The sequence below is a fragment of the Mandrillus leucophaeus genome, unplaced genomic scaffold, assembly GCF_000951045.1.
Source record: "Mandrillus leucophaeus isolate KB7577 unplaced genomic scaffold, Mleu.le_1.0 Scaffold402, whole genome shotgun sequence".
NCBI classification, from domain to species: domain Eukaryota; kingdom Metazoa; phylum Chordata; class Mammalia; order Primates; family Cercopithecidae; genus Mandrillus; species Mandrillus leucophaeus.
Window position 1 is genome coordinate 644287 of NW_012104277.1, and position 13322 is coordinate 657608.

General features: G+C 45.2%; 2 protein-coding genes across 2 annotated transcripts in view; both read right to left on the minus strand.

The window, feature by feature from the left end:
• SPG11 (spastic paraplegia 11 (autosomal recessive)) overlaps positions 1-3525 on the minus strand; it is a 121616-nt gene extending 118091 nt beyond the window's left edge. Inside the window, exons 1-2 of the mRNA XM_011992084.1 lie at positions 3244-3525; positions 349-533 (exon numbers count right to left, since the gene is read on the minus strand). Of these exons, the coding sequence (XP_011847474.1) occupies positions 349-533; positions 3244-3500 (442 nt within the window). The 5' untranslated portion in view covers positions 3501-3525. The remainder of the gene's footprint in view (positions 1-348; positions 534-3243) is intronic.
• A 2033-nt stretch (positions 3526-5558) lies between these two features.
• The window catches only part of PATL2 (protein associated with topoisomerase II homolog 2 (yeast)), an 11423-nt gene continuing 3659 nt past the window's right edge, over positions 5559-13322 (minus strand). The window contains exons 5-16 of the mRNA XM_011992085.1: positions 12964-13106; positions 12142-12210; positions 11769-11910; positions 9720-9840; positions 9529-9626; positions 9330-9383; positions 9101-9234; positions 8801-8960; positions 8164-8304; positions 6937-7034; positions 6223-6372; positions 5559-5802 (exon numbers count right to left, since the gene is read on the minus strand). Of these exons, the coding sequence (XP_011847475.1) occupies positions 5784-5802; positions 6223-6372; positions 6937-7034; positions 8164-8304; positions 8801-8960; positions 9101-9234; positions 9330-9383; positions 9529-9626; positions 9720-9840; positions 11769-11910; positions 12142-12210; positions 12964-13106 (1329 nt within the window). The 3' untranslated portion in view covers positions 5559-5783. The remainder of the gene's footprint in view (positions 5803-6222; positions 6373-6936; positions 7035-8163; positions 8305-8800; positions 8961-9100; positions 9235-9329; positions 9384-9528; positions 9627-9719; positions 9841-11768; positions 11911-12141; positions 12211-12963; positions 13107-13322) is intronic.

Here is a 13322-nt window from a genome sequence, read left to right on the forward strand (position 1 = left end):
TAAATAAAATTTTCTGGTAGCCATAAGAAACAGGTGAAATTAATTTTAATAATATACATTAGCTTATATCCAAAGTATTTCATATTTTGAAATGTAATTAAATACAAAAATTGAGATACTTCACTTTTTAGTATTAAGTCTTCAAAATCTAATATGCATATGACACAAAGTACATCTTAATTCATATTAACCACATTTTAAGTACTCAATAGCCCCATCTGCCTAGTGACTACTATATCGGACAGTGTAGACCTGATTTCACATCTATGAGAACTTTTCCTGAAGTATATAACTACATGATAATGTCACAAATTTAAATACGCTGAAAGACCACCTGTAGATACTTACTGATATCTTGATCTTCAATGAGCTTTTGCAATGCCTCCCCACTACAGCTATACAAAATGGTTGCATCACATCTTCCATCTTTCAAATTAAATTCATAGATAAGCAGTTCATAATTTTCACCAAGAGCGAGCAGTTTGGGCTTGTCAGTTGGTGTGCTGCTGTTACGAGAATCCTCCCATATAAAGCTAAGAAAAAAGTTTAGATTTATTGTATTCTATATGCGCAATAATATTTACTCACAATGGTGGGGGTAGAAGGGCTGAATAAGTAGAGAACAGTTTCGTTGACCAGGTAGCATTCATTCTACACTTCAATTTAAGAGAACATAAACTGCTCTAGGACCTCCCTCCTCTTCCTGCTTCCCTTTTACACCAACACAAAACTACAGGAGTGGGTGGTAAAAAACAAAAATGTGGGGCTCAGAGCAAGAAATGATAGCTCCTTTTATTCTTTCATCTTTAATCCCAACTAATATGTTTAAACAAACTGTCATGATCAAGGGTAGGTATCAACAATAAAATATGTATATTATTCATATGAGGCGGTATTTACAATAAAACAGGCTTTTGATAACCTAAATGTTTTGACTTTTAAAAAGAAGGTGATTATTTGTATTTATAGACTGACGATTCCAAAATCTTGAAAAACTTTGCCTAATAGAACCTTCTGTGATGGAAAAGTTTTATATTAGCATTGCCCAATACAGTAGTCAATAGCCACATGCAGCTACTGAACACTTGAAATGTGGGGCAACTGAGGAACCAAATTTTTTACTTTAACAGCCACATGTAGCTAATGACTACCATTCCTAAACAGTACAGTTATGGAATTCTTAAACTGTAATGTCAAAATAACAACACTGGCAAGACTGATGGTGTTTCAGCTTCAAATTAAATATTAAAATTAAATTACATATTACAAATAAAAGCCCCAAACCTGAAAATAACACAATGGAAAGAGGTGAGGCTATACCATGCTGATAAAATTTCATCTTTTAAGAAACTTGCTTTTTCTACAGAAGTAGCAAGTTTTATACTTCTGGAGTAGTATATAAAACTACTGTGGTACATACATGATTTAATTCAATTAGTAATAAAACTATGGATTTTATAATACTGCAGTAGTTTTATACTATTACAGTATTATGTCCTTATTAGATAAAAAAATGACACGTTTCTGACTTCATATTGATAAATGTAGAAAACCTAAATGTCAAAATAAACAAAAGTTAAACTAAGATATACTTAAAAGGTCGAGTACATCATTAGCATAGGGACAATATTGCCACATGGAAAGACAGGAAATTTTCAAGGCAATAAACAAGATATATGATGTAATTTCAACAATATAAAAAAGGTCTATGTACTTTGAAAAAGTAGGAAGTAAACTCTAAATACTAAAAACATGCCCTTATTTTTACCCTATGAAGTATTTTAACTGAATTAAAATTCAATTCAAATAAAAAAATTAAAAAGTCCTTTCTTGGTCCTCCTCCCCTCTAATTTCATGAACTAGCATAAGAATGCCCCCTTTATTTCATCTGGGTATGTCTTACCTTCTCTGTTGGGTTCTCAAACACCTAAAGATTTCTGCTTTTCTTTCTGTCCCATTCCTCTCTTTACAGAGCCACATTCATAGGTACTTGATACTGCTAAATAAACTAACTTCCCCTAAACTAGTTTATAAATAACTTAGTTTATAATAGTTTATAAACTAAATGCAGATTCCTCTTCTAGCAACTAGACATCAAGGATAGAGAAGACAAACCCAGAAGAGTTAAGCATTCACCGATTTATCAAACGAATCTCTAAATGTCAGGAGCTGTTAGAGGAGATGGAGATTCCAAGATGAATAAGACAGCTTTCAGCTACCCGTCTCAAAGAGAGAGTTGTGAAAATACTTACTATTAATAATTATTAAAGGACAGGTTGGGCTCAGTGGCTCACGCCTGTAATGCCAACACTTTGGCAGGGAGATGTGGGATCATTTGAGCCCGGGAGTTTGAGACTAGCCTAGGTAGCACAGTGAGACCTCATCTCTACAAAAAAATAGAAAAATTAGCCAGGCCTGGTGGTGCACACCTGTAATCGTAGCTACAGGGGAGGCTGAGCCCAAGAAGTCAAAGCTGGCTGCCGTGAGCCGTGACTGAGCCACTACACTTCAGCCTGGGCGACAGCGACCTTATCTTAAAAAAAAAAAAAAAAAAAAAAAAAAGGCAGCCCACTCAAAACACTAACAGGGCATTCCCAAACTTTATGATGTAAACTCTTAAGTACTGAACCAAGGTTACAGAAGTACAAAGTAACGCATTATTGTAATCACATGTTTGTCTTCCCCAAACATGCGCGCCTCGCAAGAAAGAAGTGTCTTAACTTTTTAGACACTGCTCCTATGTAACAGCAGGCACACAATATTTGTTGAATAAGTGAAGGGACAAACTGGACTCTGTCCTTGAAGAAGAGGACTACATGTGAAGAAAAACGCTATTAATTTCAAGGACATGAAAAAAGTACCAGGACGATTCAAATTAGAGATGATCCTCAGCTGGCATCTTTAACTGAAAGACGAAATGGGCATGGGACTCGACCCTATGACAGTTAATCAACCTGTGTTGATAAAGAATCAGCGCCTCAGCTGAGACTGTTCCGGGTTCGCCGCAGGTGGCAGAGGAGCTGGACGCCGTCTCCGCCCACCCGGAACAGGGGAGCCGGCCTGCCGCAATGCAACGAGGCAAGCGCTTCAGGTCGGGGGAAAGGTTCTGAGAGGAAACCAGGCTCGTCTCTGGGCCGTTTCCTGCGGCTGTCACACTTCTCCCGCCACCTCTATGGTTGCAGGGAGGCCACGGCGTGAGCCCTCTGGACTCCCCCAACGGCCCAGCTCTCCCTCAGCACTTACTGCCAGAAGGGGCCCTCCAGGCAGCAGCGACCCCGGCCCCGGCTGCCAGGCGCCAAAGAAAGCACCTGGAGGCTGCCCGCAGCCGTCAGGCTCCCCAGAGCCTCCTGCTGTGTGTGCAGCTGCGCCCGGGAGCCCAGCTGCCCCATCGCCTCGGCGGGGGCCGGCACCAACAGCATCGGTAGAACCCGCCCTATGGCCGCGGCGCCCCGGCTACCGCCGGCGGAAGCAGCACTGCCGGCTCCCTCCTCTGCAGCCATCTTGGCCCGGCCGTTACTTCCGGGCACTTTCGCCGGAACCTGATTGCGGCGTGGGCATGCGCGGTGTACGGAGCGGCTCACGCTGGGCCTCGTGACTCCCGCGGAGACCTCTCGGCTGTCTCCGGTCGGTTCCATTCCTTTCCTGTGGGGGGCAGTACCAGCCTCTATAGCAAAGCCACAACTGCTCTGGCCCCAATCGCACTCTGCTTAACTACCCTGGCATGCTTGAAGGCCTAACCTAGCCTAGCAGGCCGTTGCAGCCGTTCTCGCTCTGTGCATTACCCTTTGCCTTCTTGGTCCAGCTGCCTCCAGCTCCCCTTGAACCCAGTTCCTGCCTCTTTTCTTCGCTTTTCTTATTGTGCTGTTTGCTTACAGGCTCTGGGGTGGTGCCATTTCCTTGGTAGCATGGATCAAGTCTTACAGTGTGGATCCATAGTGAGGGTGTTGACCCGAAAGTTGAAGTCAAATAATATCCATTGTAACAGAGAGATGGGGTAAGTAAGGGGTGGAGATGGTAGAGCTCCTGTCTGTTTTCTCAGAGAAGTATGATCCAAGATCAAGAGGAAGGAGCAACGGGTTTGAGGTGAGAAGAGGAGTTGAATAGGCATTTTGGTAAAGTCTCCTAAAAGACAGCTGTAGCTGTACCTTAACACATTTGCCACGTTCAGAACATTTCCGCATAAATGTAACCTCTATTGACAGGCCTCCCTAAGCCATTCAACCTAAAGTCCCTTTTACTGCAGTCTCTCACCTTGTTTTGTTTTTAATCATAGTATTTATCACTACTTGATATTTTCTGCCAGTTCCTGTCCAATCAGAATGTAAACTTCAAAAGAGCAAGGACTTTGTTGCTCACCACTGTCCTTGCTAGTACCTAAAACAGTGCCCGTTTCATGAAAGGTACTCCAGCATTTGTTGATCAATGCATGACCTTATTTGTCAAAATAAAAGCAAACTTTTTTTTTTTTTTTTGAGATGGAGTCTTGCTGTGTCACCCAGACTGGAGTGCAGTGGCGGAATCTCAACTCACTGCAACTTCTGCCTCCCGGGCTCAAGCAATTCTCCTTCCTCAGCCTCCCCAGTAGCTGGGATTACAGGCACACACCACACCCAGCTAAATTTTTGTATTTTAGTAGAGACGGGGTTTCACCATGTTGGCCAGGCTGGTTTCGAATTCCTGACCTCAGGTGAATTACCCATCCCAGCCTCCCAAAGTGCTAAGATTACAGATGTGAGCCACCGTGCCCGGCTGAAACCAAACATTTTATATCACAAGGGAGATATAGTCAACCTTCTAAGCTTAGCTGGGGCAGTTTTCTCTCTATAAAAAATGGCAACGTTAAAGCAATTTCAAAGGTTACACTTGTGTTAGCTACAAGGCCTTGTCCCTTATAATCAGGACATTCTTCTCATGCCTGTAAATCCCAGCACTTTGGGAGGCCAAGTTGGGAGGATCACTGGAGCCCACCCTTGCCAACATAGGGAGGCCCTTGTCTCTACAAAAAAAATTAAAAATTTTTTTAGAGACAGTTTTGCTCTTGTTGGCCAGGCTGGAGTACAGTGGCGCAGTCTTGGCTTACTGCAACCTCCAACCTCTGCCTCCAGGGTTCAAGCGATTCTCCTGCCTCAGCCTCGAAGTAGCTGGGATTACAAGCATGTGCCACCATGCCTGGCTGATTTTGTATTTTTAGTAGAGACGCAGTTTCTTCACATTGGTCAGGCTGGTCTCAAACTCCCGACCCTCAGGTGATCCGCCCGCCTTGGCCTCCCGGAGTGCTGGGACTACAGTCATGAGCCACTGCGCCTGGCCAAAAAAAAATTTTTTTTAAATACTAACTGGGTGTGGTGTCACATGCTTGTAATCCAAGCTACTCAGAAGAGTGAGGTGGGAGGATCACTTGAGCCTGGAGGCAGTGAGCCATGATGGTGCCACTGCACTTCCACGTGAGTGACAGAGTAACACCCTATCTTAAAGAAAAGCAAAAGGACATTCCTGGAGCACTCACACATAAGATAACCTTCATTACGGGTTTTAACTTACAAGCAAGTTCCAACACATCATTCTATTATCTCTTTAATTATACCTGATTATGCCATGTCTTATTTTTAGGCACATCATTTAGATTTTTGAAGAAAGGATATGAAAATGTTTGGGGAAGGGTTCTCCAATATATAAAGGCTTAAGAAATGTCTTCAGACTCTCTGGATCCCTGTAAATACAGTCTATACAGCTAGTGTCTGATGATTCAGCTTCCCACATATATGTATTCCAGAACAAACAGATCAGTAGATCCAGGCAAACCTATAAAGAGAACAGGTGTTAACTGCAAGCACAATTCTACTTTGCAAGCATTTATATGATTTGACTAGTATCTGACTCTAGCAGTAATTCTGAGGACAGAGATGACCATGTTATTCATGCCTATATCCTGGAATAGTTGTCCCTCAAGTATTTCTTGAATGAATGAATAATTCAGGTTCTTAAACTAATTCTTGCCTTCAAATAGCTTAGCACTATAAATGACCAAAGCGCCTCCAATGAAAGGGTGGCTGAAGACTTGGTCAAGACTGATTACACAGTAAATGTCAGTGTGTAGAACCACTTCTAAAAGCACATGTTCCTTCATGCTCATAATTTAAAAGAAGGAAGTAGTGAAGCAAGTAACAGAACATAGATTGGGCTTGAACAAGGGACTTTGACCTTGTTTCTGTGATGACTTACTCCATCCTGGCCTCCAGCTGCTGAACCAATTGTTTGTCCACGTGGTGACAGAACAGGGGAAGTAGGTTGCTGGGGAAAGCTAGGGGTTCTGCCAGAGAGGCTGTAGGCATTTGGGCTATTTCCCAGGCAATCAGAACCACCATGTCTGTCCTAGAGAGCATAAATATAAATATAAGCAAATAAATTTGCTTAAGAAACAGACTCAGGGCCAAGGTTATTATCTTTCCATTGCTACTACCATTGTCCCCCACCCCCAGGTAGCAATTCAGAGGTAACATTTGCATGTTTGCTACATGCCAAGCAATGCTTAGTGCTTTACATATTTCCCTTCCTATTTAATCTTAAGAACTATGAGGGGTTAATACCATCAGCCCTAGTTTGTAGATAAAGAAACAAACTAAGAGAAGTGAGAAGTGAAAGAACTTGCCCTAAAGTTATATTGCTAGTGAGTGATACAGTCAGAATTCAAACCTAGGTCTTTTTAAACTCTAAAGCTTGTCCCCTTAGGTACCATGTTATACTGCCTCCTAGAAGAAACCAAAACTCTAGGGCACTATTAAAAAAAAAAAAGCAGAACAGCTACAACACTGCTACTTCTTTCTCTATCCAGCCTCCTCCTCAGTACTTGAAATGCCTCAGGAAATACTTCATCTGGTTCAGTCTGCACATCCCAGGGGTACTGAGATAGTATTTACAAGGCCTTTATGATCTTACCAAGCTGTATGGTCACTGTTGGGTTCCTCTAGGGAAGAATCCAGCGATACCAGCTGCTCCCCATGACTCAGTAGGGCATAGAGCAAAGATATTCCAAACTGCAAGGGACATACATATATTCCAGCACAAAATGAGTTCACTCTCAGCATTTGGTGCTTTCCTGACTCTTATCTTCCCAACTAAAGGACAGGTTAATATTTAGAGATGGAGCCCAAGATATGCACAAGGGCTGTCAGGTTTTACACTGGTGAGCCAAAGAACTCTCTAACCTTTCCATAGGAATCACTGCTCTGAACTTTTCCAAAAGACACTCTTGGAGAGCTGATTAAATGCATATTTCTAGGCTTGACTCCTAGGAGTAGGAGGTTAGGAATGCCTCCAGGAATCTGAGGCAGGTAGTCTGTGGACTCCACTTTAAGAGGCACTTCTTTAAGCAAAGACCTTCAGTGTGGCATACACGAGATAATCCACTGGGATATTAAAAGACAGTATCAAAATTTTCACATCTAGAGTCTTTTCTTTAAAATTTTCTATCTTATATTTATTATATACCTATTGGCCGGGTGCAGTGGCTCATGCCCGTAATTCCAGCACTTTGGAAGGCCGAGGCGGGCGGATCACTTAAAGTTAGGCATTCAAGACCAGCCTGGCCAACATGGTGAAACCATGTCTCTACTAAAAATACAAAACTTAGCTGGGTGTGGTGGCACACACTTGTAATCCCAGCTACTTTGGAGGCTGAGGCAGGAGAATCACTTGAACCCAGGAGATAGAGGTTGCAGCGAGCCAAGATCGTGCCACTGCACTGCAGCCTGGGTGACAGAGTGACACTATCTAAAAAATAAAAATATTTATTATGTACCTATTATTACTAGTGTTACATTTGGTTTATAAACACACGGGTAGTGTGGTTTAGAATGTTTTTTACTGACAGAGGTACACAAGAGTTTGGAGACCTGCTCTGGAGGCTCACATTAGCAAAAATCAGGGAGCTTATTAGAAAAACAGAGCCGGCACATGGGCCCCACCCCAGACCCACTGAATGACTGAGTGGGACCAAGGAGCTAGGTTTAATAAGCTGACCAGGTGATCCTGTGCTTACTAGAAATTGAGAGGCACTGCAGAGGATAAGATTTGTGGAGAGATGAGACTGTCCCCCAACTTACCCCTTATCAGTGATACCAACCTGGAAGCCATCTATGGAAAAAAGCCTCCTAGACATGTTACCTGATTCTGAAGCACCACGGTGACTGGCCGCTCTGAGGAGCCAGGTGGCAACAGCATTAATCCCTGAAGTCCTTGGAGGAGTTCATGGAGGGTCAAGTGACTGATACATTTGCCCAGAGGTTTGAATAACATTTGTAGGGCCTGCAAGAAGATCAGTAAGCACCTCCCGAATCCCACTACAACTTCCCCTCCCCTTACCTTGCCTCCACAGGCCCTTCCATCGCTGACTGTCTTTGGCACATCTTGGTGAGGTTACTTACCGGGCTTGTCACCACTATGACTCTCCATCCCCAACACTGACACCTTCAGTACCTACTCGTCCTAGGATGCCTTCTCTAAGAAAAGTAGATAGGGGCTCAACATTTATCAGGGCGTCCTAATTTTTTACTCAGACCTCCTCAGCACACTGACACCTGTGCGACCATACACCTGTTGCTTTTTGTTTGTTGTACCTAAAGATGATCCACTGTTCCTGTAATAGTTCTGTAACTTTCTTGCCCGAGGGTGGCAAGGCCAGCATCCCTCACTGCACCCAGCACCTTCTCTGGCATCTCTGGGACATGTGGGGACTGGAGGGGAGATATGACCCCTAACCTATTCAGGAGACCATCCTCTTCTCCACTCAATGCCACAGTACCTGATCAGCCACATCCCTCCGGACCAGGAGGGGCAGATGGTGGGTGATAGCCAAAAGAATGGTAATAGCCTGATCCTGGGCCAGGAAGGGGAGCAGCCGGGCCACCAGGGCCTTCCCCTTCCTCACAGAGAGCACCTGCAGGAAGCCATCTGCTGCCTCCCTACAAGGGAGAGAGGGGAACATTTTCAGAACTCTGCATCGAGGAGAGGGATACATGCCAGAAAGCAGAGGCAGAAGCAAGACCAGTGTCTTTGCTGCTCCTTCCCTACCTGGGCTGAGGTGGAACCCTCCCACACTCACTCCAGGTTGTTCTGCTCCTGGGTCTTTAAGGTCTGGAAGAGCTTCTCAACCTGGTTGCTTTGCTGCTCAGAAAAGCAGGGCTGTGGAGGCCTATACTTCCAGCCCTCCTCTATTTCTAGTAACTGAAGGAACATCTGGGAATTTGAGGGTGGAAAAAGAGGTAAATTTGGGTACTATCTCATTCTCAAAGGTAGGTTCGGAACTCGTCCCTAAAGAACTGATATCTCACCTTCTCAATCCGGTATAACACCCGAAGCCTCTGACTGCTTGCAGCTTCTATATCCTAGGAGAAGAGAGTCGCCAGCTATCAGCTATACTGCCACTGCCACAGCCCCAGCCCAGGCCCCTGACTAGCTAGAGATTGAGCTGGAAAGGCTAGAAACCTTCCAAAGGGGAGAGAAAAAGGTCTGGGAAGATAATGCTCCCACCTGCTCTTGAGTTCCATGGGGTACAGCATCAATAGCTCGGCGAGGGCTGAAGCACGTCGACACAGCTACCTGGCCCAGGGAACCCTCGATTCGGACTACTGCATGAGAAGAGAGGCACATTTCCCTCCCTCTTCCCACGCTCTGTCCACTCAGATGCCCAGCCCAAGTCAGCAGGCCAGCCCTGACCCTACCGGACTCATAAGCCTCTGCTTTCTGAATGTAAGGCGTTACCAGCTTGAGGGACTCAACCTGGTTTCTTCGTCCGAGTAGCTCTTCGTCTACCTGCTTCTTCTCTAGCTTCTGGTAATATTCCTGAGAATGCATGGAATAGGAAACAAAAAAACAAAACTCTATATTCATCTTTTGACCTTAGAATTAAGTTTCTCAAGTGCAGCCTCTTAAGTTTTTTTTGTGTGTGTGTTATAAGTTTTGTTGTTTGACACAGGGTTTCCCTCTGTCACCCAGCTGGAGTGCAGTGGCACAATCTCTGGCTCACTGCAACCTCCCTGGCTCAAGTGATCCTCCCACTTCAGCCTCCTCAGTAGCTGGGGCCACAGGCGTGTGCTACCATGCCTGGCTAATTTTTGTATTTTTGTAGAGATAGGATTTCACCATGTTGCCCAGGCTGGTCTTGAACTCCTGGACTCAAGCAATCAGCCCGCCTTGGCCTCCCAAAGTGCTGGGATTACGGGGCGAGCCACTGTGCCCAGACAAGCACAGCCTCTTAACACTCTTTCCTACAACAATCATTCCAGAAATGATGCTGATACCTTAGGCCCTCCTTGCAGTTATTCTAAAGTGTCTTAAGCACCCTGGGCCCCACATCACCCATCTTGGAATTCACATACCAAATACTTAAAGACTAGGTACCACCACCAAGTCTGATGAAAGGGCAGAGAGCAAAGTGGAGAGCCAGTGAGCAAACCTGTTCCAGCGTCTGTAACCTTCCTGCATTCCTCATGCCCTAGTACACACACTGCATACCACCTGTCCTCCCCACTTCCCCATTTAATCTTGTGACCTCACCTGTGCTTTCTAAAAATCAGTTATCTGATGATATGAGGGCCATCCAGAGGTTGAAGAACAGAACTAGCCATAGGGATGTGTTTGTCGGTTGCCCTCTAGGCCAGTTTTATACTTCTGTGGATTCACTCAGCAGCTCTGACATTTTCTTAAAGTTGAGAAATCCTAAACTAAAATCCACTGACAAGCCAAACAAGGATTTGAAAACGGCTCTTTTGTTTAGAAGCAATGCCAAAAAGGTGAGAGTACAAAACTATTTCACTTTCAGTGACCCTTGCAGAAAACGGAGGGCTTTTGAAGCTTGGTGGAAAGAAAGGAAAAATACCTAATGTAAATGAGAAGGGAATAAGGATGGGGCCCTGGATGGGAGGCTCACAGATGTTGAAGTGAAAGTGAAACAGCTAGCCGGGCACAGTTGCTCAGTTGTTCACACCTGTAATCTCAGCACTTTGGGAGGCTGAGGTGGGTGGATCACTTGAGGTCAGAAGTTCAAGACCAGCCTGGCCAACATGGTGAAACCCCGTCTCTACTAAAAATACAAAAATTAGCTGCGTATGGTGGTGCATGCCTGTAATCCCAGCTACTTGGGAGGCTGAGGCAGGAGAATCATCTGAACCCTGGAGGTGGAGGTGGCAATGAGCTGAGACTGTGCCACTGCACTCCAGCCTGGATGACAGTGGGAGACTCTGTTTCAAAAACAAACAAAACAAAAAAACCACAATAGCCTAGACAACCCAGAAACTTGTGGACAAAGACTTGCCCCATGAATCAAGACAGAAGGAAGCAGGGAAAAATGAGTGAAAATGTCTGCTGTTGTTTGTTCAGTTAAACAAACTGAATCCCACTATTTGTAACATCCCTGTGCTTTAGATCTAAAAAGTGAAAGTAGATGAATATAACAAGACATTTCTAAGCATACAAAGGTGGGAAAGTCCATATTTCCTGGGTGAACAGGGAAAATTCTTAGCAAAGAGTGGAGACAAAACCTAAGTGTGTTTGGGGAACTGGAAATAATCAGTTGGCTGAAACGGAGGAGGAGAGAGAGAAATGAGCTTGGGATGTCAATTTTAGAAATATGGCCCCCATCCCGTAGTGATTCTCTCTCCCACCTGAACAGACATGAACTCTATGAGCAGAAGAGAGGATCAGAGAGGGCCCGGGAGTCCAGGCCCATTTGACCCAAGGTCAGAGGCAGGGCTGAGTACTGCGGGGCTCACCTGGTAGTAGTAATCATCCAGGCGGGGGTTTATACTCTGCAGTTGCACCATCTGCACTTTTATCACCCAGTCCTTCTCTTTTCTGGTCATGAGGTTAGCATAGGGGTCTGGCTGCTGACACCAAGGCTTCTTGGCTGGGGGACTTTAAGCCAGGAAGAACAACCCTTTAGACTTACCCACCACTGCCACTTCCTAAGGAGTGTGGTGAGCAGGAAGTGGGGCTCTCTGGGAAGGATGGAGCAAGCACAGAGGTGGGCAACAGCATGAGAGTTTTAACCACCAAATGGGAGCTTTGAGGGAGACGACTGGCCACAAGGGGAGACCCAGCATGCAGATGGGTTTCCCTCAACCCTGCTCCTGGTCTGGGCTGTACCTTGGTGTTTGACTGTGCTGCTGCTGCTGCAAGATCCGTTGGTGCTGAGGGTGGAGCTGGGTCAGATGACTGGGAAGACAAGAAGTAACTTGAGCTGGGTGAAAGGAAGCTCTCAGTTCTCTGCCCCCTCCATTCATTCAGCGCAGGTCAGCTAAGGTGAACATCTAAGGAACCTTATCTTTAGGTACTTTCCCAAAGTCGGCCACATGGCACATCATAGTCCTAGACCCATAGGGCTCCCAAACTCCTTCAACATCTATTTTCCTGCAATTTGGCTGCAGGAAATCTTGGCACAGTAGAAAACCTTTTGGCCTGGTCATCAGGAGTTCTGAATCCTAGTGGCAGTTCCATCATGCTAGCTGATCGCAAATAAATTTTTATTTTTAATTTTTTTTGAGACAGTCTCCCTCTGTCATCCAGGCTGGAGTGCAGTGGCACAGTCTCAGCTCACTGCAACCTCTGGCTCCTGGATTCAAGCGATTCTCCTGTAACTGGGATTACAGGCTCCCGCCACCATGCCCAGCTCATTTTTATATTTTTAGTAGAGACAGGGTTTCACCATGTTGTCCAGGCTGGTCTTGAACTCCTGGCCTCAAGTGATCCTTCCACCACGGCCTTCCAGAGTGCTAGGATTACAGGCGTGAGCCACAGCACCCGGCTTTAAATAAGTTTTTAATCTTCCTTGGGCTACATTTGTGAGGGAGAAGGAATTACACTATACCTCAGACTTCTCTTACTAGATTTCTGTTTTCCTGTGGCAACTGGTAGGCATGGTCCCCACCCCTCCTCAGCCAGCACCTCCTGAGAACCTCAAATCAGTACCTGAACCTAGGGGGCCACGAGGTCAGCAGGCTGCAGAAAAGAGTTGGGTCTGGTGAGGGCAGCCGAGGTCCAAAGTGCCGTGCTGGAGAGCTGGTGCTGGGAAATGTAGGCCAGAAAGGGATGGGCGACAGGTAGTCCAAGGTCTGAGAGAGGAATTAAGAGGTCTGGGAGAATGCCATCTCCACCAAAAGAATGCTGCTGTTGTTGTGAGGGCTCAGTTCCTTTCCTGCCTTTTCCCCTCAAGAACTTCACCCAACATTGTGCCATCTTGTGAGTCCCTCAAGGCAGCTTTGAGGGCACCAGACTGTGGTTCCTGCCCTTGTTTCTTTTCTTTCCTTTTCCTTTTTTTTTTTTTTTTT